Raw genomic sequence first — 13,871 nt, 5'->3', positions numbered from 1 at the left:
TTATGAGCGTGTCGATATTTCGTGAAACCGGTTTGAGAGTTCCTAGAAAACAACATTCGAGAGCTCCGGAGGTCGCTATTGCAAGTGCGGAAAGACATTTTTTTATCCCCTTCAACGATGGAAAAAAAAACGCTCGGAAAAACCTGGAAACGCTGCTTAAAAAACGTTATTTATTTGAACTTTGTCGAAGTTTCTCTCATCTTCAATGCATCGATATAAAACACTTGGCGAAAATTATTAAAAAAACTGATAAAAGACCGTGATTTTTCTCGAGGGACGGAAAATCGAATATTTTTATTAGAAAGAATCGTAAATTGATTCGACAACGAGCTCTCGGAGCGGATTATTTGAGCTTCATTTTTCTTCATAATTTTTTAGATTTTGGTCCATTATTTTGAGTGTCGATTTTTCATGATTTTCCCACTTCACGAAAGCACTTGCGAGACACTAAATATAGTGTGATTGCAGTATTTATTGCTGAAATATTCACAGAGGACACCGCGAGAGCTCGAATTTCGTTTTTGAAAAAAAAATTCGCCGACTCAAAAATTTATGTAATTCTGCGAAAAAAAACGATCGAATAGCGAAGCTGGTGAGACTCCGGAGCGAGGAGAAAAAAGGTTTTTTCATTCGCACCGCTAGGCGGATGAATCAAGTGAAAGATGAAAAATGGCGGGCGATTCCAGGCCGCGAACATAGTGCGAGCTCTTCTCCGGTCGGCAGAGGTGCATTTGGCCGAAACAGTGGAATGAACAATCCACTCATCAGAGGTCGCGTGTCCGGGGGCACGTGTCGGCGTGTGCGTTGGACACAACTGGTGCTGCTCGAAAAATGCTCCGACCTCTCTTTCGTACAAGCACCATGTGTGTCGAGAAAAATTTCACGTGAACGACCGCACGACTCGTGCCGAAGCACACCGCCCAGCAGGTCCTGTTTTCCCCAGCTCAATCCCAACATTTTTCATTCATCGCGTGTACGTACTCAACGTTTATGTCCTAAACATTACTTTTCGATTGAGTTTGTAACAGAAGCTCGACCCAAATATCTCGACCTCTCGGGTATGACTTGAGCTTACGAGATTTCCTTTCGTTTCAAAGATTTTCATCATCCCTTATTGACGAGATCGTGTATTACGATCGTTAAAATCGAATGCAGGGCTCAGAAAATCGACAAATTTCGTCCAATTTTTTTCCAGCGATTTTCTATCGAGAATTACGATTTAAAAGACTGAAAAAGTTCATTTTTGCAGTATTTTCGCAATGCACGAAACGATTTTCTCAAAAAAGTCTTGATATTTACACAGAGTTTAAATGGGTAGTCGACTCACGAGCATATCAAATTTTAAAGGCTGCTTCGTCTTATTGGTTATTGAGACAAACGTGTTTAAATATGAAGAAAAATACACGTGGGTGTAGGGATTATGCTTAAAAATCGATTATCTTTTCATATGACGAATGAACACTTCTTACGAAGTTTATAAAAAAGTATATACAATAACAAGCATCTAATGAAAGTTTGGGAAAAAACTCGAGACAAAAAAACCAACTTCCGATTGTTGAATTCATATTTCGCCGTTCGATTGTGCGCCTACGATTAGTTTAAACGACTCTGACCCATCGTTTGCAATCTTCACTACAATGCTAACATGTATGCATCAGAAAAGTACTGCGTGTTTTGTCATTGAATGCGACAGCGTTCAGATAAGTGGATAAAAATGATAAGCTGCGAATAGCCCGCATCATGTCCACTTGAAATGTCAAGTATTCTCGAGCGGTGCTTATAAAGACCTTGAAAAGGAGTTTCAGGATCACTGTTGCACTTGAAACGAAACCATTTGTCGAGTTTCGAAAAAGTACGAGCGTATGTCAGACGAAAGAAAATGAACTTTACATTCGAACCCGCATCGACTTTTCATTTCTAACATTTTTTATAACTCTGAGAGTCACCAAAAACAGTATTTTTCATGACAAAAGGGTCCAACGGAAAGTACACAATTTGGATAATTCTAATGTGACCACTTTTCATTAGCAAAAAAGTACCGAAATGTCCACGATAATGACAAACAAATATTTCCACAAATTTGCAAACCCAGAAAACAATTGAACGAAGTTGAATCCGAGACGACGCACAATTTTTGGTTTTACGAATTTTGTACAATATTCGTTTCAACAATGAGTGAAAAAGTGTCCAATTTACAATTGTAGAAAAATGAATATTCGCAGAGAGTTTTTTCGTGTAGTTACGCTTTAAAAAAATGTTTTTTTGCTAATAATTTTGATGAATCGAACGCGCGGCCAGGAATTATAATGAGTAGAGCGTTCTAACGTCTGCGTCGAGGCTGAAACGAATAGAAACAGGATTGGAGTGCAGCGTCGTTTGAATTGGGATGAAAAGAAACTTTACGGTGGAGCGGGCGAGGATGAGATTGAAGATAATCTGTTTTGGGGGTGGTCCGCGCGCATACTTTGATCGAGTATTGTGGCCGAAAACAGAGCGTAACGTATAATATACTGTTTGACCGTTGATTATGCGATGATTATGCAACCGAAAGAGGGAGGACAGGGACAGTGGGCGTGGGCATTGAGTCACGTGGCTTCGAGTGCAGTTTTCGTATTCTGAGCCGCAAAAACAACGCCCTCTCTCGGCTCAGTACAAAATACCAAATCGGATGAAGCTGCTCGAAAAATATATACGGAAAGGAGAAAAAGCCTGGAGCTTGTAATGCAAGTGTATACACGATGTAACATAGATCGTTCCCACGAACGTTCAACGCTTCGACAAAACTCGCACGCGCTGCTTCCTTCGTTAGCGTTTCCGATTACCCTAAATACATAGGTGCGTGTATAGGGTGTCCGAAAAGAGATCTTTCGATCGAACCTTCGAATCGAATCGTCGAACGTTCGACAAATATTTTCCTTCTCTTATTCAATTTCATTTTTCCCACAGCTTCATTGACATTTGCGGGGTAAAGTTCGATGTGTCAAATAACCAAATTGTGGAACGGTCGATATTTCGAAATTCTTTAAGTCTTTGGTAAATATTTACTTTATTCACTTTTGCTCAAAATAGTCTTAAATTTTTTTCCAGCATTATTATCAATAACGAATAATACCGCGATCAATTTTAGGGAGGGGAAGGTACAAAAACCAAAAAAAAAAATTTGAAAAAGTCCGAAAGAAATTACAGTTTCTTCCCTATATTCAAACCCATCCGACGATTCCGCACACACATCCGAGCATTATTCTCAATAAAAAATATTATCGCGATTAATTTTAAGGAGGGAAAACGGGAAAAAACAACATATGATTTTTTTATTCCTTAGTTTGTAAACTGTTTTTGGCAACGCCAAAATCTGTTATTTTTATCGAGCACGGCAGGATCACTTCCCGTTCAAACACCCCGTGATTTTCCAAAAAAGTTATACTTTCAGATTCCGTTTGAAATTTAACGATTGCTTCTGTAAGCGACAAGGAACACCCGTCACACATGATTATTCCATATATACTGTTCAAATTGAAATCGTTGACATTCATACTTTGTGGCCAGACACGTGAACATTATGCCTTTATTTACTTTTTTTCATTCCATTGAATGATACTACGTAAACTTTACTATCGTCATACTATTCTATTGTATTTGTAGCAACAAACAATTGTTGTTGGGTGACTCCGGGACGCATCTTTGAATATAGCGAAGAAACTGAAGTTTCTTTCGGACTTTTTCAAAATATTTTTTTTTTGGTTTTTGTACCTTCCCCCTCCCTAAAATTGATCGCGATATTATTTTTTATTGTTAATAATGCTCGAAAAATAATTTTCCATGCTTTTTAGGAAAAGTGAATAAAGTAAATATTTACCAAGTCTTTTTATCAGATTGGAGAAAAATAAGTTATTCGAAATTCTTATTTGCGATCGACTATTTAACCGATTTGGACAAAAATTGGTATACAATAACTTTTTGGGTCGCTGAGTCAATTTTGTGAAATTAATTTTCACCTCACTACCCTTGGAAATGGGGAAAATCGAAGGTTGAGGGTGAAATTTTTCGTTTTTTCAATGGATCTTCATGCTATATGACATGAAAATTTTTAGTTTTTTATCACACTCGACTCTTTCATCGAAATCAAACAAAATTCGCTACCCCCAAAAATGTGAAAAATAAGGGTTCAGGGTGAAATTTGTTAATTTTTCACTGCGAAAATTTCATGCTTTATCAGATGAAAATGGAATCAGCAACCTCGAAAACCCTCAGAAATAAATTATCGTGATTTTCGGTAACATATTGGCTCGTACCAGTTTTGGCACGAAAACTGGAAAAAAGCTCACCAGTCAACCGGTTAACAGATTACGTATTTAACCGAATATTCCTTCTTTGAATTCGTTACTCGAAAATATATATTTCGATAGTTTTCAGGCCACACGAATGTCAAAAGTTCATATTTTCGAATTCAAAATGGAGAGTATTTGTTTTATAGACAGACCAAAATATAGAGTAGCAAAAAATTGAAAGTGAATTTTTCGAGCCTGTAAAACTTAGATTTAAAATGGGCATTAAAATGGCGATGTTTGAAATTCGAGATCATCGGTCTGAGTAAGTGAACGAGTGGGACGCGTGTACTTTGAGCTCCGCCGGCATTTCTTTATTTCGATCGGTCGACTTTTTAACGTTTCGCCATTTTGACCGTTCGACTTTTTGGCGTTTCAGCGTTTCAATCTGAGTAATATTTGGTCTTTTCTTATTATATTTTCGAAATTGTGAATATTCACAGTATTTTAGTCGTCGTTCTATGGGCGATTGTTACATTCTATTTTCGATGTAATCGTCGTGCTTCGAAACTTGAAGTTTCTACTTCATTTATTTTCGACATTCAAAGCTCTAGTCGAATTCATCTGTCCCCATATTATCATTCGAAGTTTATAAACTCGAGATTTCAGCTGTTCGAAATTTTAGTCATTCTATCCCCACCCCACTTATCGTTGCTGGTTACGCAATTGTGAATCATTTCGTAAGAGGAGAGCGAATATTTGCGGTTGCAACTGACTGCGACGCATTTATTTGTGTTCGGAGTCTAATTGAGTGTTTGCTCTTGTTATGAGAGCTTTTGAACGTTGGTTGGACTTTCCTCAAGGCCGTACATTCGAGGCAAAGATCCTAGACGAAGATTTTACTTCAGACGACAAATTCCACGCGATTTTTTGTCAGCTTTGTTGGGGAACTTTGGTCGTTCGTGTCACGGCCACAATGGAACGAACCGCGAGTCTTTATTCGCATAGAAAAACACATTTTTATACACGCATTGGCGTGCACTCGAGCACACAGGCTCCGCCAGCTCGATGCTTTATCGCCTACGCTTTCGGCTGACCTCCTTGACCCTGAAGAACTTTTGCATTCTCCATATATATTCTTCGACGATCGACGATTATTTTTACATAATTTTTATTCACGTCCCTCTTCGAATCGTCTCGTTATGACTCATTCCGAAATTCTGTGTACTCAGTACACTCGGACATCCACTGACCGCCGTTCCCTCGATTAGCCCACTTAAATGATCTGCGGAAGCTTCTAATCTTATCGACAATTTTTCGTTAATTTTTATTATTTTGTCATTTTTAATCCGAAAAATGCTTTTTTCGAATTGTCTTGAAGCTTTGTTGTGTACGCGTGAAAAAATGGAGGAGGAAATGCCGTTCCACGCTCGTTGACATTCGCACGAGTATCTCGTGCGTTTTGGTATTTTGATACGAAAATGTTGTTAAAAAACGGCAAAGTGATCGATCAAATTGATCCTGCTTCTGGTGACTGTGAAACGACCAGGATAAATTTTCACTTTCGTTTGCCTTTCTTCAACCTCGCCGAAGTGCACGGAGGAAAGAAAAGGGAAAAAAGGAGAAACGATAATACGATAATGGTCGAGGGCACGTGGTGCACGCAGGCCAAAGTCTTCATGTTCGTCACCCGATACCCACAGGCCAAAAAAAGTGCTGGGAACGCTCGCTGGTCGCGTGCCCCGGCACACAATGTTCCCTTCGCTTTCTCGTCGAACATACTCCGTAAAGCGCACACTTGTGTGCCCAACAGGTAACGCTCGATGGAGCGGCGACTCCGAAATCAATGGAGAATTAATGGATCAGCAGTTGAAACGGTGAAAAAGGTTTTTTGAGCGACTCATTCGAGGGAGTCTGTTCGCTTCGAGAAAAAAAAAAACAAAATCGAGAAAAAGAATTTTGTTTACCGAAAAGCGATCGAATTATTTCGATTTCAGCTCAAACGCAACGTTTCTCATAAAAATTCATTGCCGCGGAGCCAAAAGCTCATTCAATTCCTAACGCCATGGATCGCCCACCGAAAAGTGGAGAATACGCACTTGGATAACAGCTCAGAAAAGTTAAAAGCTCGACTTCCTCACTGAAAATCCCCCCTCGATATTCTATGGACCGTCTTCCACGAAACAGAAAACTGTGCAAGAAAAGCTGCAGCAGCATAAGCGACGGAAATGACAGCTCCGAAAAAAAATGTGTTTTTCGTCCGTTTTCCCCGAAGCGAATGTACTTTTCGCGAGTTTCGTACTGCAAACTTCACTCCGGAATGTAACCTCCGCGGTAACTGAAAAATGAAAAACACTACGGTCAAGAAAATTGGACAATAAAGTCACCGGCGTGTGGAGAAAAAAATTGACACCGCGGAGGATACTTTTGCTGCGTTTCAACGTAACAAACTCCGAGGTCGTGCACGTACAACGCGACTAGGATGACGCTCTATGTGTCGCGTAGGCGGTGTTTCGATGTTTAGGAGGATTAAACGCATCCGTTTTACCGCACCCAACGTTCGCCGTTTTCTAAGCGAGACAGTGGAGCAATACACAGCGGTATCGATCGCCAGGGAGCGAGAGAGAGAGGATTGGCGTTAAAACGCGAGAACATGAGGCCCGAATGAGCCACGAGGCCGGGCCCCCGAACACATTACATGATTAAACCAGGCCAACGAGCACTTGTGAGACATACACGATGGAGTGCGAGGGAGAGAGAAAGAGCTACACGAGTCGTCCTTGCAGCACTTACCTTATTAAAATATCCGACGGGGTTTGACAAGTCCGAGGCTGAAAACGACCCCCGTGATGGTTTTTCTATCCTCGACAAATTCTACAAGACTATCCCCCAGCTTTTTCCATCCTTCTGTATAGAAACTTCCCGATCCGTTCGCCTCGAGTTTTTATGCGACGAATATCCTCTGAGAAGAAATAGATGCGCCTCAACGTCGCTCATTTCTTGCGCCGAGATGTAAATTTCCCCTAAATTTATCATCGGAGCGTTCCAGTTTGGGGAAAACTCGAGAAAACTTTTGTCCTCGAATTTTCTAGGATTCTTCACCGACCTCATCGAGTCTGGATCAATTTTTTTTAGACGTGCACTCGAAGCACTAATTTGTCGAACAAATCGAGACTTTTTCGGCCTCCCTGAGTCCGGGAGTTGAATATTTTGTTGTGGAATACCAAAAAAAAAAAGAAAAGGGACAGCGAACGCTTGAAATGTGAATATTGAAAACGATCTTTACACGGAAAGCCCGATGTACGAGGAAAAAGTAGCGTAGAACAGGCATCAAAAAGATCAAAGGGAACGAGAGTGAAAAAACTTTGCAAGAAACGTGTCTCGTAAAAGGAGAGAGAGAGAGAGAGAAACGTAGCGGCGGGTATAAAAGTTCAGGTACGTGTGGTCATTCACGTGTGTCAAGTTTCTCGACACTCTCGGAACAAGTACTTTGTGACTGCACTTGATGTCTGTAAAAGCAAAAGAAAAAAGTAACAAAAATAAAAGATAAAAGAAAGGGAAACAGGGATTACGAGAATTTCAACGAGAACGCTCCCGAGAAACGAAGCCACGCTTATGTGTACGTCTCGAAGAACATCCCGAGATTCACTTATTCATCGTTTCAATCTCGGTGAGTGGAGCAAGGTCGAAAGGATCCTTAATTATGCACACGAGTCAAGAGACGCGAGTACGAGGCGTCTCCTAACCGAATTAATAACATCCCCGAGTCACGAATTATCGGATGAATATTCAAGCAACCAAGGACATAAAATCCCGAATAATACTCGTAGTAGTAACACCCTAGCCTGGAATCTCTATCGGAATTCCTCGCCTCGACCCACTCTCATCGCATTTATCGCGATCTCATCCGCATCTCTTCACACTTTCACGTCTCGATAACGTCTTTCTATCGAGTTTAATCCATTCATTCGATGCTTTCGTCAAACCTTTTGCTGCCAACTGCCACCGTTTACCTGACAATTTTCAAACTCTCCTGCCAATTTCTATTTTTCTCTTTCGACCATTTTCTTCTGCTTGGCGTTATCAAAGGATTTTCGGTTATTAAATGAAAGGCCCAGGAGTCATCTCGGTAGGGCAATCGAATAAAAAATTAACTAAAGCCGTCGAATCCGACAGAATTGTTTCAGTAACTACGATCTGGAATCTGATTCGTGAAATATTGAAAATCTTATTCGGTATAGGACAATATTGTCCGTCGCGAATCGGATTCTGATTTAACTGGAGGATTCTCAATCGTTTGAAATAGTTCGAGTTTGATATTTTTTAATATTTTGTATTTTTTGAACGGTAACATGATTTCTGGAGCACGAGTCGGTCGGATTTCCGGTGCTCTGCTGAATAGAAAAGTTCCCAGACTCACGCTTACGCGACAATATCGAAATGACGAATGCAGAATGAAGGCTTTTTTAGAAACCCTTATTTTTCACCTTCGAACATTCTTCGTTTGTCAAAAGATAAGCACAAAGTGTTTCCACCGAATAATTATGGACGAATAAAAAGATTCAGCGAAGCTCGGTTCACCGGGAGGTCTCAAAAATTCTGAAATCGACTGAAGTCGGTAAAAATTGTCGAGAAAGATTGTTCCAAATGTGAATTTAAGGTAGTTCATGCACGAAACGATTTTCTTAAGTCTTGAAATTTACACAGAGCTTAAATGGGTTGTCGACTCACACGCATATCAGATTTTTAAAAGATTCGTCTTATTGGTTATTGAGATAAACGTGTTTAAATATGAAAATTATGAAAAAGTACACGATAACAATGAAGTTTGTAATTAAAGTTTGGGGAAAAATTCGAGACGATTGTCTTACTAGTAATGAAGATATATTACCTTAAGGGTTGAACGAAATTGATAATGAGCACTCGTATAACCTGATATTTGCTTATTTCGACATTTTGCTTCTTCTTGGCTTGGTCCATTGCTGTCATAGCCTTCTGTCTTTTTATTAATACTTTTTTCTTCATCCATTTCCCTTTGCCTTCTCTAAGGCGATTTTTTACATAAAAAACTGTAGTATTTTAGCCAGGGACGAATGAAATTTCGGGTTCGATCAGTGATGAATCCCCCATTAATGAATGGTTTGTAATTGCATTCGCCAAAAGATGAGTTGAATGAAGTTCGAATTAATAACTCTGACATTAAGGAGGGTGGCTAGCGACGATACAATGTTACCATGCTAAACCGTGTTAAATACATAAAAAATTTCAAAATGATAAGAATTTAATAAAATTTGCCGAACATATTCTTTAGTGCCGAATTTGACAATACGAATTTTTAAAGATTTTTCTTCTGTACAGTTGTCGAGTAATTGATCACTAAAGTTCACGTGTATAAGCATAGCGTTTCCATATATATATACATAGGTTTGCATTCCGAGCATAAGAAATCTGCTTTAATGCGTAATTACTCGATAACTAAGCAGAAGAAAATTTTGAAAAAAAATTATGTCTTCGCACTTGATGTTGAAGAACATTATCACCAAATTTGATAAATTTCTTATAATTTTGACGAATGTAGCCACCCTCCTTAATTTAGAGTGATAATACCTTCAATTAGGGAGTAAAAATCGAGGCAATTTGGACACCTTGAATCTAGCTTAATAACGCTGGAAACAAAATGCAAAAAGATATTTTGGAGCGTTGAATAGAATTCGAAAAAAATGGTTTACCTTCAAGATTTTTGTTTCTGGCGAGAAGAGCGAGAAGAACATCCGGATTGGGTGGACCGTCGCCGAGATCGTTGGATTCATGGTGATGGTGGGAAGATATTAAATTTTCAGCGGCAGTGAGGCTGCCAATACCGGGTGGAAGTCCGCGGGAGGAAACGTGCAGGGAATTAACATCAGGGCCGGAAGTGACGTTTCCACTGGCTGCTGCGGCAGCAGCAGCGGCGGCGGCTGCTGCAAGGTGCAAAGAATTCAAACCCGACGGAGCGTTCGAAGGTACCGAAGAATGTACAGCGGCTGACATCGATAGATCGACACCGCCGAGCAAAACCGGCCTGCAGCCGCCGCCTGGACCGGAAGACACCGCCGGGAGGATTCCACCGCCTCCCGGCAGTGGAGCGTACGGCAAATACAGCTCCAGTATTTAGCGATCCAACTATATTTATCTCAAAATTAATCCAACTTCACAGCGCCTTTTATAATACCTTTTTACTTCACCGAGTCAGCCTATTTTTCCGAAATCAAGTTCGTCCGAAGAAGTTTAAAAGGCGACGCACTATTTGCCGATCAAGCTTACGCACGTAGAAAATTCATTTAATATCCTCCACATAAAAAATTCATTTTCGCCCTTTTTTCTTTATCAATTTTTACCTACAATTCAAGCTTTATTTTCACAAAAATTCTACACGAGTATTCCATACCAACGATTCACTTCACAAAAATGTTTATCGATCATTGATCCCTTGAAAAATCGTTCGATCGTATCGTCCTTGAGGAAAACTCACGCGAGTATTTTTCACATTTATATTTACATTTACACTTATATACACGTTTTCCCCACAGCGTTGATTCCTCCGGGTCGCAAATTCCAATGAAAATCCGATTTAATTTCCAGTTTCGCTCTTAGCTCAGCTTAGGTTTTTTTTGTCATTTCCACGAAGTTTGGGGCATCGAAAACGATGCCAGTGGCTTGATTCGTTCTCAGGTATAAGAGAACCCGCTCAAGTTTCGTTCCCCAGGCAAGTGAGAGTGGAAGAGCACAAGATTCGTTACTCTCGGTGTTTGCTTCAAAGTAATCGACGATTTTTTCGATTTGATAGAGCACGATCCGTGGCGATATTTTAAAAATGGCCAGTATGCGAGAGCTCGATTTTTCCGCGATACTGAGCTCTCCCCGGCGTCGTTTGTCACGTGCGAACGCATAACTCAACTTTCGAACGAGCGCTTTTCGTACTTTCGCATGAGCCTCGAGCCGGCGTTTATCGACGCCATTTTCCTTCCAACCGATTTATTCGAGCCCGCGATAACCCCACAATTTCCTTCGATTTTTTTCTCCCTCTTATACGAGCTCCACCTTTTATTTTATCCACCGTTTCCACACTTTTTAACGGAGATTTCTTGCTGGCTTAACTCCTCGACACTTTCTGTCACTCCCGGCCTGACCAGTGTCCATATATGACCGAGAAATCCTACTTCATATGTACACGCGTCGATACTGCACAGCCAGTTTGCCAACGTTTTGGTGCTTATCAGAGTGCTCGCCGTTGACGCTTTATCTCGACCATAACCTTGGCAATAACGTGTGTGATCGCCGGGAGAATATAAGAGAAACGAAATCGGCTGGTCAAGCACGCGAGATCATCTCGAGTCCCACGTGAAACGTACCGAATCGAGCGGTGCTCTTGATTTTACTTTTTTCGCCCCTCCAAATATCGTGACACCGAACAAAAGCCCGCTTCTCCTCTTCTGCGTTAAGAATTACCTGCTCCTTGTTTTTTTTTCTCATTCACACTTCGCGCCGGGATCGCCAAAGTTATCGTTATCGGAGCCCGGTGGAAGAATTTTCGTCAACTCAAGGTTGAATTTTTGTTCTTTTACGTCGGAGCTTCTTCGTGGCCCAATTTAAATTTCAAGTGTTTTCACGCAGGAGTCCCCCTTATCGGAGGTCTCTCCGTGATAAATCTCGGGGCCTCGGTCTCGCGAATCTCCGGAGTTACGAGTGATTTTTTCGTCGCCAGCCGCTGGCTCGTGCACGTTGGATTTTCTTACGTCGCGTACCCTCCAAAATGTTCGTTCTTGCCAAGCGACTCCGGCCCCAGGAAGGATGCTTCCGCGCTCGATTCCCCGCGGCTTTTTCGAGCCGATTTCGCTCGAAGGGTGCCCCGCTTCCAGTTCGTTTTTGGGATTAGTGTGGCGAATATAAATTTTTGCAAAGCGAATAAAGCGACGAGCGGTGCTCGATGTTTCGTGAGACGGCTCAAAAGGTACTGAACCACTTCGTCGCGCGTTGTCAAAGCCTTTGGGAATCGGTTACGACGTCTCGTTCCTCATTTATATATACGCCTTCGACGATTTCAAAGTCGACCAACATCCGATTCGCGATCGATGAGTTTTTACACGCGTGACAATGTAAATTATCCTTCGGCGAAGTGAACGCTCCGGGGATGGGGACCAAGAGCAAAAGGGGTTTAGGAAAAGGATTTATATATGTATTGGCCAGGGGGAGGGGAGCGCGAAGAAAAAGTCTTACGGTCTCGGAGTTTCGCGAGAGCGTGCCTCAACTTTTCGTGCGAGGGGATTTTGCCTCTCCGTTCGCCGGCGCTCCTTTTGAGGATCGTTCTTTTTCAATCCTCCGATCGTTTCTCCTCTCCTCTCTCGCCCAACGATATTGCCAGAATGCGCTTCGCCCGTCGTCCCTCTCACCCTCGAAAGTAACAACCAAAGAAACTCACGCCAAGATTCCTAACCGTGGAGAAGTTTGAAGGGTCCAACGAGATGCGAGGGACTCTGGTTTCTCTCTGAACAACAGTGAATTTTGTGGTTATTATATTTTCATGAAATTTCGCATATTCGGTGAGGCTCGTCGAATTCTCGGGTCTTGATGATTTTTTTCAGTGGATGGATTAACGGTCGGTTTATCAACGAGTCGCTGCGTTATTTCGTTTCTAGTCTTTTAACACACGCGCCCGCACTGTCGATTCTTTAAAACAGTACGAATATTCCGATCGATTTATTTGCAGATTCGCGCACTGGATGAACGATTGATCGCGAGGTTATAAAAATTCTACGGCGAGCGAGAAGGATCACCGCGGCGTCGCGAACATGAGAAACGGAAGCGCCAAAATTTCGTATTAAGGGGTCTCAACGGCGGAGAATTATAATCCAACGGTAACCATGAATTTTCTTCCCACAGTTCGTCCACCTCCGCGTGATCGGCGTTCGTCGAGCCGCCAGCACAAAAGTGTCGAAAAGTAATGTCGAGAGGTAAATAAGCCGGCTGTTATTCGGTCGCACTTCAGGGAGATTCGGGATTACCGAAACGTGGATTTGGAGCGCGCCCGGCGGGGCGCGGAGGGAAAGTAAAAACACGCGAGATTGAAGAAAAACGCGGATGTTCGCGGTTTCATTAAACGCCGCGCAATGGATCTGTACCGTGTGATATCCGCTGCGGTGTGTGTTGGTAGAGTTTCTCGCGGTTCTATCGGATACGGAAGCGCGGGAGTAGCGATCAGAGACAACTTCGTATGCGCGACTGTGCCAGAATGAGAGAGCGACAGAGAGAGCCTCAGAGAGAGAGAGAGAGAGAGAGAGAGAGAAATCCGAGGTGCGTTTGGATGGCGTGGGTGGTGGAGGCGGGTGTTCGAGATATATACGACGAACGAGGGAAAAATATAGCGTAGAGCAGCGAGAGGGATCGCGACTAAGGGGTAAGAGGGCGAGTGGAGGGGGCCGGGGATCGGGGAGAGAGAAATGAGGGAGAGTCAGGGTGTGCCCCTACTCGGTGTTCCTTCGCTTGTCTGCACCAACCGAACACTATACACTCCCATGTACGTGTACGTACTTCGTATATATTTACTTACCCATGTACATGCTCCCGAGT

The 13,871-nt window shown here is 42.0% G+C and overlaps 1 protein-coding gene across 2 annotated transcripts in view; it reads right to left on the bottom strand.

The window, feature by feature from the left end:
* Lim3 (Lim3 homeobox protein) overlaps positions 1–13,418 on the bottom strand; it is a 50,022-nt gene extending 36,604 nt beyond the window's left edge. For both annotated transcript variants that reach the window (XM_043419926.1, XM_043419927.1), the window contains exon 1: positions 9,995–13,418. In XM_043419926.1, coding sequence (XP_043275861.1) covers positions 9,995–10,295 — 301 coding nt within the window. In that variant the 5' untranslated portion in view covers positions 10,296–13,418. The remainder of the gene's footprint in view (positions 1–9,994) is intronic.
* Positions 13,419–13,871: the final 453 nt, after the last annotated feature.

This window comes from Venturia canescens, chromosome 5 (genome assembly GCF_019457755.1).
Source record: "Venturia canescens isolate UGA chromosome 5, ASM1945775v1, whole genome shotgun sequence".
NCBI classification, from domain to species: Eukaryota; Metazoa; Arthropoda; class Insecta; order Hymenoptera; family Ichneumonidae; genus Venturia; species Venturia canescens.
Note: the sequence above shows the minus strand (reverse complement) of the source record. Positions and strands in the feature narration are given on the sequence as shown.